General features: G+C 36.3%; 1 protein-coding gene across 4 annotated transcripts in view; it reads right to left on the bottom strand.

Moving 5' to 3' along the window:
* MIGA1 (mitoguardin 1) overlaps nt 1-15,120 on the bottom strand; it is a gene marked incomplete at its 5' end in the record, with an annotated part of 104,366 nt that overhangs the window by 83,822 nt on the left and 5,424 nt on the right. For all 4 annotated transcript variants that reach the window (XM_082686671.1, XM_082686672.1, XM_082686669.1 and 1 more), the window contains 3 exons: nt 386-512; nt 2,594-2,730; nt 4,701-4,878. In XM_082686671.1, coding sequence (XP_082542797.1) covers nt 386-512; nt 2,594-2,730; nt 4,701-4,878 — 442 coding nt within the window. The remainder of the gene's footprint in view (nt 1-385; nt 513-2,593; nt 2,731-4,700; nt 4,879-15,120) is intronic.

Below are 15,120 nucleotides of genomic sequence, written 5' to 3'. Positions count from 1 at the left end.
TTTGGTACACAGAGAGGAGATGGTGATGGAAGGGCACAAGCCAGAAGCCATCAAAAGCTGGGAAGAGCAAATAACAGATACTCCCCTAAGCCTCCAGAGGAGGTATAGCTCTAATGATACCTTGATTCCAGCCCAGTGATAATGATTTGGTCTTCTGGCCTCCAAAACTCTGAGAGAATACATTTCTGCTGTTTAAATTACCAAGTTTGTGGTAATTTGTTAGAGCATCCTCCAGAAACTAATACAACAGGTTATTTTATGTATACTAGATTTAACAGATATAAGAACATTTTAAAATTATGTTGCTTCTCTTAAAATAATTCATCATTTTTTAGTTTCATATTAACTATGAGTATATCTTAAAACTTTATTATGTTATTCCTACCCATCAAGTATAAGTTCTCAGGAGTGGTCACAGGAATATTAACAAGCTTAATATCGTCTTCATCTGCTTTGTCCCAGGAGTTAGAATTGCCGCAAGCACAGCTATGACAAGAATTGACACTTTGGACCTAAAATTAAGATCAACAGAAAGAAGTTACTGCAAAATCTCTTTTGTGAAAACATTTTGCAATCATTTATATTTACAAATTGTTTATATAAATCCTATTCCTGGTGAAACAACCCAAGTAATTCCGACCTGAAGAAACAGTTCTCATTATATTCAATTAGGAGTCATAAGACCCTAAGTATTTTAAGCTTTTGTTTGCTGAAAAATGCAGAGTATTTCAAACAAAAATCAGTTATTTTCCATAAAAAAAAAAATCAAGCAGTTACTTTTGTAGTTTACTGTTTTACTAAGTATTTCCTTATAAATTTTATCCACACCTACTTTGGTTTGAGGTAACTAGCTTATTTCCTTTTCAAAATTTATTAACAATGCTGATTCTCTGCTAAACAATAACTACAACTGAAGAGCCTCTATCATCTTCCCTTTTCTAGCAAGGTGCACTGAGCCAATCATTTCGGTCTCCTCTATGCAAATGACTACCTAGTCTCTACTTCCAGTCCTGTCCTTTTTAAATAAATCTAGAAGCTCTTAGGTGGCTTGGTCGGTTAAATGTCCAACTCATGATTTCAGCTCAGGACATAATCTCCTGAGTAATGAGATCAAGCCCAGGGATGGGCTCCGTGCTCAGCAGGATGTCTGCTTGGGATTCTGTCTTCCGCTCTCACCACTTGTGGGAACTCACACACTCTCTCTCTCTCTCAAAGCAAATAAATATATCTTTTAAAAAATAATAAAAATAAAGAAATTTAGCCTGCATTCCCATCTGGTGGAAATATTTGGTGATTCTACTCAGCTTTTCTGCTGGCATCTTCAATGGACTATATGAAAAAGGAGTTCTGTAACTTTCCAAAACAAATCTTTCCATCCCCCAAATTTCCCAAACCAGAAAACAGAAAGTTGTCTTTAACTTCTCTTCCCACACCTCTCATACCAAGTTTTGTGGACCCTGTCCTCTTCCTTTCCAAATCTGTTGCCTTGTTTGGGCACTCAGCAAAAGGCAGAAATCTGGCTTCATAACCTTGGCAGTGGAATGATGAGGTCAGGTGAGGCCAGTACAGTAAAGTGATTCTAATGACTTTCTACTCATATATTTATCATGAAACTCCCTTTCTCTATTTAGTAGTTAAAAAGCACAGCTTCAACTTTCAGTTGAAAAATTTCAAAACAGAGGCACTTCTCTGACACAGAGTAAGTTCAGATTATAGAATGGACATATAATTCAATACCCTGTTAAGTTTTAAAGAGGAAATGAAAGCCTACATGCCTTTGATCTAGATGTTCCTACCACAGAATAGCCTTTAAAAATTTAGTATATTTTTAGGCACTTAAGAATGGACAGCTATATATTCCAACAAAATATAGAAGCAAGGTACAGAACATGGTCCTCAATAAACTATTTAAAATAATGAATATACATGATGGTAGAGGCATATGCTCCCAGAAGTATATATGTTACCATATATTACTAATATTTATTGGAAATTACCAATGTTGCTTATCTCTAAGGATAACCAAGAGGATCAGGAACACATTTATCACTATACATTTTTTGCCTATTCTTTATTTAGTAGCAAATATATATCCTATCTATTTAATACATTTCTACTATATTAAACTTCAACAAATACTAACTTTATTCCTCATTCAATACTACATTAATGCTCAAAAGAATAAGGTGAGGAACTCCACACTTGGCTTCAGCAAGCCACACACTTTTACCTACCCAGGCTCATTATTTTGTGACCTAGTACAAAGGTTGGCTGTTTTGCAGAACAGCTTTTTTGCAGAACAGCTAGTTTTGCAGCCTTTTTGCAGAACAGCTAGTTTTGAAGCAATTCTTCCACATCAACACTATTCTACAGGACCCATTTGTCCACATCACTTACTCAAAGAAAGCTGGAACCCAAGTCTTGTTATTCAGCAAAAGGAAAATTTTACTCGCTTAAAGGAAACAGACACAACCAGATGATTTAAGGTTCTTTCCATTCCAAGGGCTATTTATAATTATATAACATTTAAACAAATAGGTAACAAAAGACAAAAAAGCAAATCTATAAAATAATAATTTTTTTCATTACTTACAGAGGCTAAACTCTGTGCAGAACCTGAGTATTTACTGAAAAGTCCTCCATTAGCATAGTTACAAGACTGAGATCCTTTGTCTTTGGCGGAACTTAAAGATAAGGTCAAATTCTGTCTACTACTGGAACAACTTGAACCTACCAAACAAATATATCAATAATATTAGAAGTAATAGTAACTCCAATGATAAATTTCAGGTAAAATCTCAAAGTTTATATTATATTCATTCAGAAAGCTTCTAATTTCAAAATTCATTTCACTCAATTGTGTAATTAAATGTATACCATTATTAAAATCTACATCTCTTCACAATTGCTTTTAACATTGCTAAACTCTGCTTCCTAAATAAAGAATAAAATATTCACTAATTAATTAAAGCAATATTTGAATAATCTATTGTAATCACTATAAAAATACTGTCAACTAGTGTGCCTAGCTTGCTCAGTCAGTAGAACGTGTAACTCTTGATCTTGGGTTTATGAGTTCAAGTTCCATTTGGGTGCTGAGACTGATTAAAAATAAAATCTTTCTAAAAAAATACTGGCAACTATAAACATTCAAGTTACAAATTTAACAAAATATAAGCACTTCCTTTCCTGAATTTACATCTAAACTATATCCATATCACATTACATTATAATCAGTTTTTTATACTTCTATCTCCCCTAAACACCTATCTATCCATCTGTGGCAGACACTGTGTCTTTGTTCACCTTAATCCAACAGTTAAGACACTCTTCAATTCCTGGACGTATATGTCCCGGAGCAGGTCACGTAAGCTTTCCTTATCTCAATTTTCTTTATGTCTAAACACTAGCACAGGATATAGTCCTAATCCTTAGGATTGCTATGAAGGTTAAATAATGAAGTGAATACACAGAATTTAGCACTACATCCGAGATCTAATAATCTCATTAAGTGAGAACCATCATTACTGCAATGTTCACTATGCTTGGCACAAAAACAGTCATTCATTGATTATTTGCTGGACAAACTAATCACAAAAGCATATAATACTCTAAATAATAAATTAAAATTTAAAATTTAATAAATAAAAAACTCAGCATGCTCAAGAAATTATTGTTATTGATACACTTTGGCAGTAAGTACTACATCTCTAACAAAAACTACCTTTGAAAGACCAGCAATTCTACTTCTACTTATATACTAAGAAAATAATTAGACAAGTATATGCAAAGCAAGAAAAACATTCTAAAGAGAACAACAGGGAACTGCTTAAATAAATTGAGTATGTGTTTTCAAATTTAACACTAAGTGCATATTAAAAATGATAGCACAGGGGTCCCTGGGTGGCTTAGTGGGTTAAAGCCTCTGCCTTCAGCTCAGGTCATGATCCCAGGGTCCTAGGATGGAGCCCGTGTCAGGCTCTCGGCTCAGCAGGGAGCCTGATTCCCTTCCTCTCTCTCTGCCTGACTCTCTGCCTACTTGCAATCTCTGTCTGTCAAATAAATAAATAAAATATTTTTTTAAAAAAATGATAGCACAGGGGCACCTGGGTGGCTCAATGGGTTAAAGCCTCTGCCTTCGGCTCAGGTCATGATCCCAGGGTCCTGGGATCAAGCCCCGCATCGGGCTCTCTGCTCAGCAGGGAGCCTGCTTCCTTCCTTCTCTCTCTCTGCCTGCCTCTCTGACTGCTTGTGATCTGTTGGTCAAATAAATTAACAAAATCTTTAAAAAAAAAAAATGATAGCACAGAAATATATTTGTGGACCTAGAAAAACATTCTTATATATTGCTAATTTTCTTACAAGAAAGCTACAAAAGGTATAATCATAATTTCGCTATATACCATTTACTTCTACATAATATAGAATTTTATGTCTCGATATATTTAAATGCAAATAGAAACAAATAGATAAATGCCAAAGTATTATCAGTCATTACTTCTAGGTACAAGTATATCAGGTGATTTTAATTTTTTGTTTGCTTATCTGTATGTTCTAATCTTTCTAAAATGAATCTGTATTATCTGTAAGTTAAATATTAAGGAAAGGAATTTTGGAGACTGAAACACAGAAATCACTGCACCCCAGTTATGATTTATACATAAAATTTCTTTTTTTAGACTTCAGCTATCTCCACCTACCTTTGTCTGATGCTGCTCTTTTAGTGTATTCAAGTACAAGGTGCTCTGGTTCCCATGGTAATGCTTTTCCTTTCTTCTTTCCACGTCTTCTTTTAAAGTGATGGGCCAGAAAAATTACAGATACAGCACTCACTGCAGTTACCACAAACAACTTCTTTGCTACTGGTGAAAATTTTATCTGGAAAAGATGCAGGTTGATTGAAAAAAGCTTCCTATATTTATTCACTTAAAATAAAGATTTAGGAACTAAATTATTCTTAAGCTAACCTAGCTCTAAGTACTACTAGAGAGGATATTATTAAGTACTACTAAGAGAATATTATTTCACACTCTTTAAATGACAGCTAGCCCAACTTGAATTTTAAAAACAAGCAAAGTGTATTAATTTATTACTTTCTGAAGTTCTTAGGTAAACAAAATTACCATAAAAGTCAAAAGGAATACAAAACAATTCAACCTCATTAAAATTTGTTGAACAACTAAAGAATTTTCATGCAAATAAATGTCTGAATCACTGCAAGATTTTAAATTACAGGAATGATTATTTCAGAGTTTTGCTTTGTTTTGGTTTTGTTTTTTGAGTAGGCTCCATGCCCAGTGTAGAGCCCAATGTGGGGCTTGAACTCACAACCCTGAAATCAAGAACTGAGCTGAGATCAAGAGTCAGATGCTTAACCAACTGAGCCACCCACACACCCCTAATTCAGTTTTAAAACAAAACAATTTTTTCTTAAACTATCTGGAAATGTGGACAAACATGAGTTAACTCAATTTCTTTTCTTTTTTTTTTTTTAAGATTGATTGATCGATTGATTTTGGAGAGAGAGTGCACACACATAAGCAGGAGGGGGCAGAAGGAGAGAGAATCTCAACCAGATTCTGTGCTGAATGCAGAGCTTGATGTGGGGCTTGATCTCACGACCCTGAGATCATGACTAAGCTGACCAAGAGTCAGATGCTTAACTGACTGTGCCACCCAGGAGCCAAGAATTAACTCAGCTTTTTTTTAAAAGATTTTATTTATCTGAGAGAGAGTGAAAGGGAACATGAGTGGGATGGAAAGGTAGAACCACACTCCCTGAAAGTAGGTAGCCCAATAGAGGGCTCGATCCCAGGACCCCAGGATCATGACCTGAGTTAAAGGCAGTTGCTTAACCGAATGAACCACCCAGTAGCCACAAACTAACTCAATTTCTAAATGCTATCTGAATAAGCCCTTTTATGCATGAATTATTCAACAAATATTTACTCAGCATTTTACAATGTACCACACTGTACTATGAAAATTTTACTATAATTCTCTTCAATAAGCAAATATCAATGCCTTCCAATGATCAGGAAGCACTAGGTATAGAGGACACAGGTCTTGCCTCCTTCAAGCAGTGTGCTAATAATAGAAACAAATATATTCACAGATACAGTATAGTGTGATAAATACAGTAATATAAGTATACAGTAAGTATTAATTAACATCAGACCAAGAGTTAATTAACTTTGTCTTGGGGGACAGACACTATCAATCTCCTAAAATACAAGAGCTATAAAATAAAGCCATAGTCTTGGGGCAAATGGGTGGCTCAATGTGTGAAAGCCTCTGCCTTCGGCTCAGGTCATGATCCCAGGGTACTGGGATGGAGCCCTGCATCGGGCTTTCTGCTCAGCAGGGAGCCTGCTTCCTCCTCTCTCTCTCTCTGCCTCTCTGCCTACTTGTGGTCTCTGTCTGTCAAATAAATAAATAAATAAAATCTTTTTAAAAAATAAATAAATAAAGCCATAGTCTTGAGATGTAGAGAACTGGAGACAGTGTCACTTCCAAACACAACAGTAAAAGAAGGAGAAAAATGGCAAGTTCTCATTTTTTCTTGAACCCATCACAATGCTGAGGTCAGAGGGCAACCAACTGGCCTTAAAACTAAAGAAACACAGGTATCTGTATGAACAGATAGGACATAAGTTCTGGCATGCAGAGATAAAACACAGCAGGATATCAATAAGAGTTCAGCTAGTATGGCTGGTAAACTGGTAGACAGCTGCACTCGTGAGAGAGGTTTGTAAAGTGCCCCTGGGTGTAGGGGGGATGCTGCAAAGATAGCAGTAATGCATACTTTTTGCAGATTTTATCTTCATGAATCCCACCAGGCTCTACTTATAGAAAGACTACTAGAGTCCTGAGTCTCCCTAATAGTGCAGAACTGGGGGAGGGAAACAGGAGTTTTTGTGGAAGGGCATGAATTGCCTCAATACCCTTCTCTATCCCTTAAAAAGAACAAAAGACTTAATCAGTGGGATGTAGCTTTAACTTTCAAGGGAAATTTATACTGTTAAATGCTTATATTAAAGAAGAAAGGTATCAAATCCAAAATCTGAGTTTCTGCCTTTAGAAACTAGAAAAAAGAACAAATTCAATCCAAAGCAAGCAGAAGACAGGAATAAAGACTAAACAGAAATCAATGAAATAGAAAACCAAATCAATAAAATCAAGTGTTTAAAAAAAAAAAATCACTAGGTTCACTGCCAGTAGGTTCTGGGGGTGGGAGGGGGGGATCAATGAAACTGACAAAGCTCTAGCCAGTCTGACCAAAAACAAACTAAAGAGAGAGGGAGAGAGAGAAAAGACACATATTACCAAAATCAGAAATAAAAGATATCATCACTTAAAGGCCTTACAGGTAAGAAAAGGACTACTAAACAACTCTATGTCCACAAATTCAACAATTTTAAATGAAATGAACCAATTTCTTCAAAAACAGAAACTATCCAAATTCACTCAGAACGAAATAGATAGCATGAATAGTTACATATGTACAGAAGAAACTTGAATATGTAGTTAAATAAAGTCTTTTAACAAATGATAGGGCAAATTCTACTAAATATTTAAGAAAGAAATATCAATTCCATTCAATGAGGGAATATTTCCCAATCATTTTTGAAGCCAGCATTACTATTAATATCAAATCCAAAGACATTACAAAAAAAATTATAGGCTAGTACCTACAATGTTGACAGATTAAAAAAAAAATCCAAGGGGCGCCTGGGTGGCTCAGTTGGTTGGACGACTGCCTTCGGCTCAGGTCATGATCCTGGAGTCCTGGGATCGAGTCCCGCATCAGGCTCCCAGCTCCATGGGGAGTCTGCTTCTCTCTCTGACCTTCTCCTCGTTAATGCTCTCTCTCACTGTCTCTCTCTCAAGTAAATAAATAAAATCTTTTAAAAAAAAATCCTTCACAAAATATTAACACATTGAATCTAGCAGTATGTAAAATGAATACTGTATAAGATAAGTAGTGTATGTCCAAGGAATACAAATCTGGTTTAACATTCAAAAATCAATTAATGTAACTTACCATAATAACAAACCAAGAAGAAAAGCCACAATATAATCTCAATAGATTTAAAAAGAACATTTGAAAATATTCAACAGCCACTCATGATTTTTAAAACACTCAGAAGGGCACCTGGGTGGCTCAGTGGGTTAAGCCTCTGCCTTCACCTCAGGTCATGATCTCAGGGTTCTGAGATCGAGTCCCGAGTTGGGCTCTCTGCTCAGCAGGGAGCCCGCTTCCCCTCTCTTTCTGCCTCTCTGCCTACTTGTGATCTCTCTTTCTCTGTCAAATAAATAAATAAAATCTTTAAAAAATAAAAAAAACACTCAGCAAATTAGGACTAGAAGGTATGTGACTTAGTGCCCCCCCCCAAATTCACATTCACTTTGAATATCTGGTTATGATCTTATTTAAAAATAAAGTTTTTGTCCATGTAACTAAGGTAAGAATCAAGATGACATCACACTGTTTTAGGATGAGTCCTAAATCAAATAAGTGTCTTTATAAGGGATTAAAGGACACAGACACAAAAGAGAAAGCCTTGTGAAGAGGGAGGCAGAGATTACAGTTACACTGCCACAGCCAAGGAATGACTGAAGTTACCAGAACTAACATCATGTTAAAAGTATAAGCCAATATAAGAATTCAAGTAAAAAGAATAAAAGGAATACACATTGGTAAGGAAGAAGTAAAACTGTATTTGCATAAAATTTTGATTGTCTGTGTGGAATACCCCCCAAAATCTACCCAATTCCCTAGAACTGATAGGTAAATAGGCCAGTCTATAACAGCAATAAGCAACTGGACATTGAAATTTAAAAAGCAACAGCATTGATAATAGCACCAAGTAAAAAAAAAAAAAAATACTTAGAGATAAATCTAAATAAAAATCAGTGCTAGTTAACAACAAAACATTGATGAAAGAAATCAATAAAAATAAAAGGAGAGCTACAACATGTTCATGGATTATAAAACGTTGTTTCTCTCCAATTTGATGTACAAAAAAACCCCAATATAATCCTAGTCAAAAGCCCAGTAAAAAAAATTTTAAGATTTTATTTATTTATTTGAGAGAGAGGAAGCATGAACAGGCAGGAGGGGAGAGGGAGGAGGAGAAGCAGAGGAGGGAGCCTGAAGCAGGCTCCATTATCCCAGGACCTGACCTGAGCCAAAGGCAGATGCATAACCTACTGAGCCACCCAGGCAAAACACAGCAAAAATTTTTGTAGATACTGGTAGCTCCTTATTTAAAAAAAAAAAAAAAAAAATTAAGGAAAGGCAAAGGAACTGGAATAACCAAAATAACTCTGAAAAAGAACAAAGTTGGAGAACTTGCTCTACCAATTTCAAAACTTAACTGTAAAGCTACAATAATTAAAACAGTATGGTATTGGTGAAACAACAGACATACAGATCAATGCAACAGTATAGAATTCAGAAATAAACCTGCACAAATAGAGTCAATCTATTTTTGTCAAAAGTAAATTCAAGAAAGAAATTTTGAGAAGAAAACACAGAAAATGTATGTAATCTAGAAATCCACCAAGACCCACAAACCACCTACATGTCCCTCCACAGGTAAATGGATAAAGTGGTACATCCATACAATGGAACACTCAGCAACAAATGATATTCAAACATATAACAACATGAATGAATCTCAAATGTATTATGTTAAGTGAAAAAAATCCAATTCCAAAGATTATGTACTGTATAATTTCACACCACATACAATAATTCACTCACGGATCATAAACCTAAAACTCTTAAGAACATAAAATCGAAAACTAGAAAAGTTCTAGAAGCAAGCATAAAAGAAAATCTCTGTGACTTTTGGTTAGGCAAATATTTCTTAGAGAAAACACCGAGAACCTGATTTATTACAAAAAAAGAAAAAAGTTAGCAAATGGACTTCAGTATCAAAAACTTCTCTTTAAAAGACACTGCTTAGGGGCACCTGGGGGGCTCAGTCACTTAGGCCTCTGGCTCTTGATTCATGGGCTCAAGCCTGCATTGGGTTCTGTCCTCAGTGGGGAGTCTGAAATTCTTTCACCTCCTTCCCTCTGCCCTTCCCCTGTTTACATGAGCTCTTTCTCTAAAATAAGTAAGTCTTTAAAAACATAAATAAAGGGGTGCCTGGGTGGCTCAGTCGTTAAATGTCTGCCTTTGGCTCAGTTCATGATCCCAGAACCCTGGGATCCAGCCCTGCAGTGGGATCCCTGCTCAGTGGAAAGTCTGCTTCTCCCTCTCCCACTCCTGTTGCTTGTGTTCCCACTCTTGCTGTCAAATAAATAAATAAAATCTATAAATCTATCAATCAATCAATCAATCAATCAACCAATGGCACTTTCCAGAAGCTGAAAAGACAATCTACAGACTAGAAAAAAAAAGTTGCAATTGATTTATCTGATAAAGGAACTGTATCCAGGGTATATAAAGAATTCTCAAAACTCAGTAAGAAAACAACCCAATTTAAAAATGGGCAAAAGCTTTCAATAGACACATCAACAAAAATTTACAGGTGGCAAATAAGTATATGAAATCATGTTCAACATTACTAGTCCTTAGGGAAAATCAAATCAAAACCACAACGAGGGGCGCCTGGGTTGCTCAGTGGATTAAAGTCTCTGCCTTCGGCTCAGGTCATGATTTCAGGGTCCTGGATCGAGCTCCACATCAGGCTCTCTGATTGGCCTGCTTCTCCCTCTTTCTCTCTGCCGTCCTCTCTGCCTACTTGTGATCTCTCTGTCAAATAAATAAATAAATAATCTTTAAAAAAAAAAACACACAATGAGATTCTACTATTCTATTAGAATGGCTAAAATTAAAAGACTGGCAATCCCAATGATATGGCCACTTTGGAAGAAGTCTGGAATTTTCTTTAAAGATTAAATATATCCCAGGGTGCCTGAGGGGCTCAGTTGGTTAAGCGTCTGTCTCTTGTTTGGGGCTCAATGGTGATTTCGTGGTCTTGGAATCAAGCCCCATTTTAGGCTTCATCCTCAATCAAGAGTCTGCTTCAGATTCTCTTTCCCTCTCTGCCCCTCTCTGCGCTCTCTCTCTCTTTCTCAAGTAAATAAAAATTTATAAAAATGTTTAAAAAAATTTTTTTAATTAAATATATCCCTATCTTATGATTCAGTCATTCCACTCCCAAGAGAAATGAAAGCATGTCTATACAAAGACTTATATAGGAATGATCTTAGCAGCTTTATTTACAATTAAAAAGTAAAAACAGGAAACAACCCAATGTCCACCAATAGCTGAACAGGTGAACAAACTGTGGTATATCCATACAATGGAATACTATGCAGTAATAAAAGAGGATTAACTACTGATATACACAACATATATATATTTCAAATTCAGACTAAGTGAAAAAAAAAGAGAGAAGAAAGTTTATATTGTATAATTTTATATAAAACAGAAAATGCAAACAAATCCGTAGTGATAAAAAGGAGATCAGTGGTTGCCTGGAGGAAAATGAGGCAGGGGACAGGGAAAATGCAAAGGGATACGAAGGGGAATGAGAAACTTCTGGAGATCATGGATGTGTTCATTATCCTGATTGTGGCAAGACTTTCAGAGGTATAATATACACATGTATGTCAAAACTTAAATTGTATACTTTAAATACGGACAGTGTAATATGTGTCAATTATACCTCAATAAGGCTATTTGTAAAATAACATCTGGGTTCTACACAAAAATTGCTCATTTTCCGGAGTACCAGAAATGACTTACTTCTATTTGCCATTAGCATATGGCCTCAGTGACTATGATTTAACAAAAAATTTAAAACTATTCTTCTCTAGTTTTCCTCCAAGTCCATTTAAATTCCTTCAAAACTATCAAGAAAAATTAGAACATTCCAACAACACCTCAAATTGTTTCCCTTCACAAACTTTAAGAATTATTCTCTTAAGCAATGTGTCTATTATAGGCATTAGCGAATTTTTTAAAGATTTATTTATTTGAGGGGCGCCTGGGTGGCTCAGTCGTTAAGCGTCTGCCTTTGGCTTGGGTCATGATCCCAGGGTCCTGGGATCGAGCCCCGCATCGGGCTCCCTGCTTGGCAGGAAGCCTGCTTCTTCCTCTCCCACTTCCTCTGCTCATGTTCCTACTCTCGCTGTATCTCTATCAAATAAATAAATAAAATCTTAAAAAAAAAAAAAGATTTATTTATTTGAGAGACAAAAAGAAAAAGAAAGAATGGGAGGAGGGGCAGAGGGAGAAAGATAGTCCCAAGCAGACTCCATACCAAGTGTGGAGCCCAGTGCTGGACCACACTTGCATCTAAACACCCTGAGATTATAACCCAAGCCAAAATCAAGAGTCAAATGCCTAACTAACTATGCCACCCAGGATCCCTACAAATTTTTATTTCTTTACATTTCTGTTTTTCCCTCTGGAACCATACCTTCAGTGTTAAGAGCAACCACATGAGATTTGGAAAAAAACGACACTCCCTGAAATTGGATGCTAAATACTCAATAATAAATTCTAAAAACAGCGCTATCATTGGGACACGTGGCGGCTCAGTCACTGGAGCATGGGACTCCTGATCTCAGGGTTGTGAATTCAAGCCACAGGTTGGGTGTAGAGATTACTTAAAAATAAAATCTTAGAAAATGTCTTTAATTAAAAATAAAAACAACACTATTAAGAACATCTTTTTAAGATTTTATTTATTTATTTGACAGCCAGAGATCACATGTAGGCAGAGAGGCAGGCAGAGAGAGAGAGGAAGAGAAGCAGGCTTCCTACTGAGCAGAAAGCCCGATGCGGGGCTCAATCTCAGGACCCTGGGATCATGACCTGAGCTGAAGGCAGAGGCATTAACCCACTAAGCCACCCAGGTGCCCCAGAACATATTCTTAATTTCAATATTTTTATAAACTGCCAAGACCTCATTATCAAAAAAATACTAATCTTAGATCAAATGTAAAGATTAGTATTTATTGCAGGAGTAAATGTAAAATAAGAAATTAAGATCTCCATTACAGAAAAATAATCTATTAATAAAGGCCCAGTCACAGCTAAGTGATCATGGCTGCTTAAATTGTCAGTTCTATATCCAAGGGCACTAAAGTTAGAGAACTACTATGAGATATAAATAAAAAATTAAAACTGCTCCATCAGACATATAATGTTCTTTACTAATATAAATTCAAATACAATAAAAATCAATTCACTTTTATTAAAATTCAAGTTCTGTTTATATCTTATATATTTTTACATAAAAGACCTATTGAAGTTTACAATCATAATCTCATGAAAAAATAAATCTTTCCATGACAGGGATGCCTGGGTGGCTCAGAGGTTTAGCCTCTACCTTTGGCTTGGGTCGTGGTCTCAGGGTCCTGGGATCAAGCCCCACATCCAGCTCTCTGCTCTGTGGGGAGCCTTCTTCCCCCCCCCCCCCGTCTCTGCCTACTTGTGATCTCTCTGTATCAAATAAATAAAATCTTTAAAAAAAAAAAAAACCTTTCCATGACAAAAAAAAGTAACAAATTTCCCAGAGAAAATGTTTATCCTAAGTAATCTAGAAAATACAACACTTGAAAGTCTCTTACTCCTGCTTATCACTTCTTGTTTTGTTACTCCTCTCCACCATAGGGAAGTCAATCGCTTCTTATATCATTGCCTGCAACACTGGAAATAGCATCTCAGAATCCTAAAGCTCAGAGAGGTTTTCTGTGGTGATGCAGTTCATTTCCTCACCTCCAGAAAAATGAAAACTAGACACATGTCCTATTCATTCAACATGAATTGAGCATCTATTTATGGCCCAGACACTGAAAACACAAAGGAAAAGAACACTACTCCTTATGATCAGATTTCACAACCCTGCCCACTTCATAACCTGATACTATGATTAATGCTCTTTGTCAATTTTCCCCCACCATCTAATGTTCTCTGGAAAGAGAACAGATAGTCACACACGAGTCTCCTGTTCTAATAACCTTATTTCCCTTTACTCAGCAAAAGGATTCAGTTGATCTATTCCTCAAACACAGTACTTACAACACCTTTATTTTGGCGGCATGGGGGGCAGGGATGAAGGGGTGGTTTCTACAAACTTTATTAAGGTTCTAAGCTCAGTAAGGGCTGGAACTATGCCTATATCTTGCTCACCACATTATGTCTGGACTGAAACACAGTAGAGGCTTAATAGATATACTTTGAATGCATCTTTCTGATAACTAGAACATACTGCATGCAAACTGTAAACTCTGAATAAATGGGAATAACCCTTTCCTCATAAGGTTGTTGTGGATAGATAACATACATAACATAATATCTGACACGTAGCAGGTACTCAAAAATGTGAGCTATGATTTAATGCTAATTTAAAAAATTAAAACAGAAATAATTTTCTTTTTTAATTTATTTGACAGACAAAGATCACAAGTAGGCAGAGAGGCAGGCAGAGAGAGAGGAAGGAAAGCAGGCTCCTCTGTGGAGCAGGGAGCCCGATGCGGGGCTCAATTCCAGGACCCTGGGATCATGACCTGAGCGGAAAGCAGAGGCTTTAACCCACCCAGGTGAGCCACCCAGGTGCCCCAGAAATAATTACTTTAAAGATTTTATTTATTTATTTATTTATTTGAGAAAGGGAGAGCACAAGCATGGGAGGGGCAGAGGCAGAGGGAAAAGCAGACTACCCACTGAGTAGGGAGCCCAATGTGGGGCTTGATCCCAGGACCCCAAGATTATAACCTAAACCCAAGGCAGACACTTAACCAGCTGACCCACCGAGGTGCCCCGAAATAACTTTAGATTTACAGAAAAGCTGCAAAGATAGTAGGGTTCCTATATACCCATCACTTGGGATTTTCCTGATATTAACATCTTATATAACCTCTTGTAAAACTAAAAAATTTACATTAAAACAAAACGAAAAAGCTAACAGTACAATATTATTAACTAAACTATAGACTTTATTCTGATTTCACCAGTTTTTCCACTGATGTTCTTTTTCAATTCCAGGACCAGTTCAGGATGCTACAGTGCATTTAGACAGCTTTTTATCCTAATTGCTTAGAATTTGTCTTTGTCTTTCTCACTTGACACTCTGAATTTGGAGAATCAAC

The sequence above is a fragment of the Mustela nivalis genome (assembly GCF_964662115.1).
Source record: "Mustela nivalis genome assembly, chromosome: 10".
Classification (NCBI taxonomy): Eukaryota; Metazoa; Chordata; class Mammalia; order Carnivora; family Mustelidae; genus Mustela; species Mustela nivalis.
The sequence above is the reverse complement of the archived record's forward strand: the minus strand, read 5'-3'. Positions and strand labels throughout refer to the sequence as shown.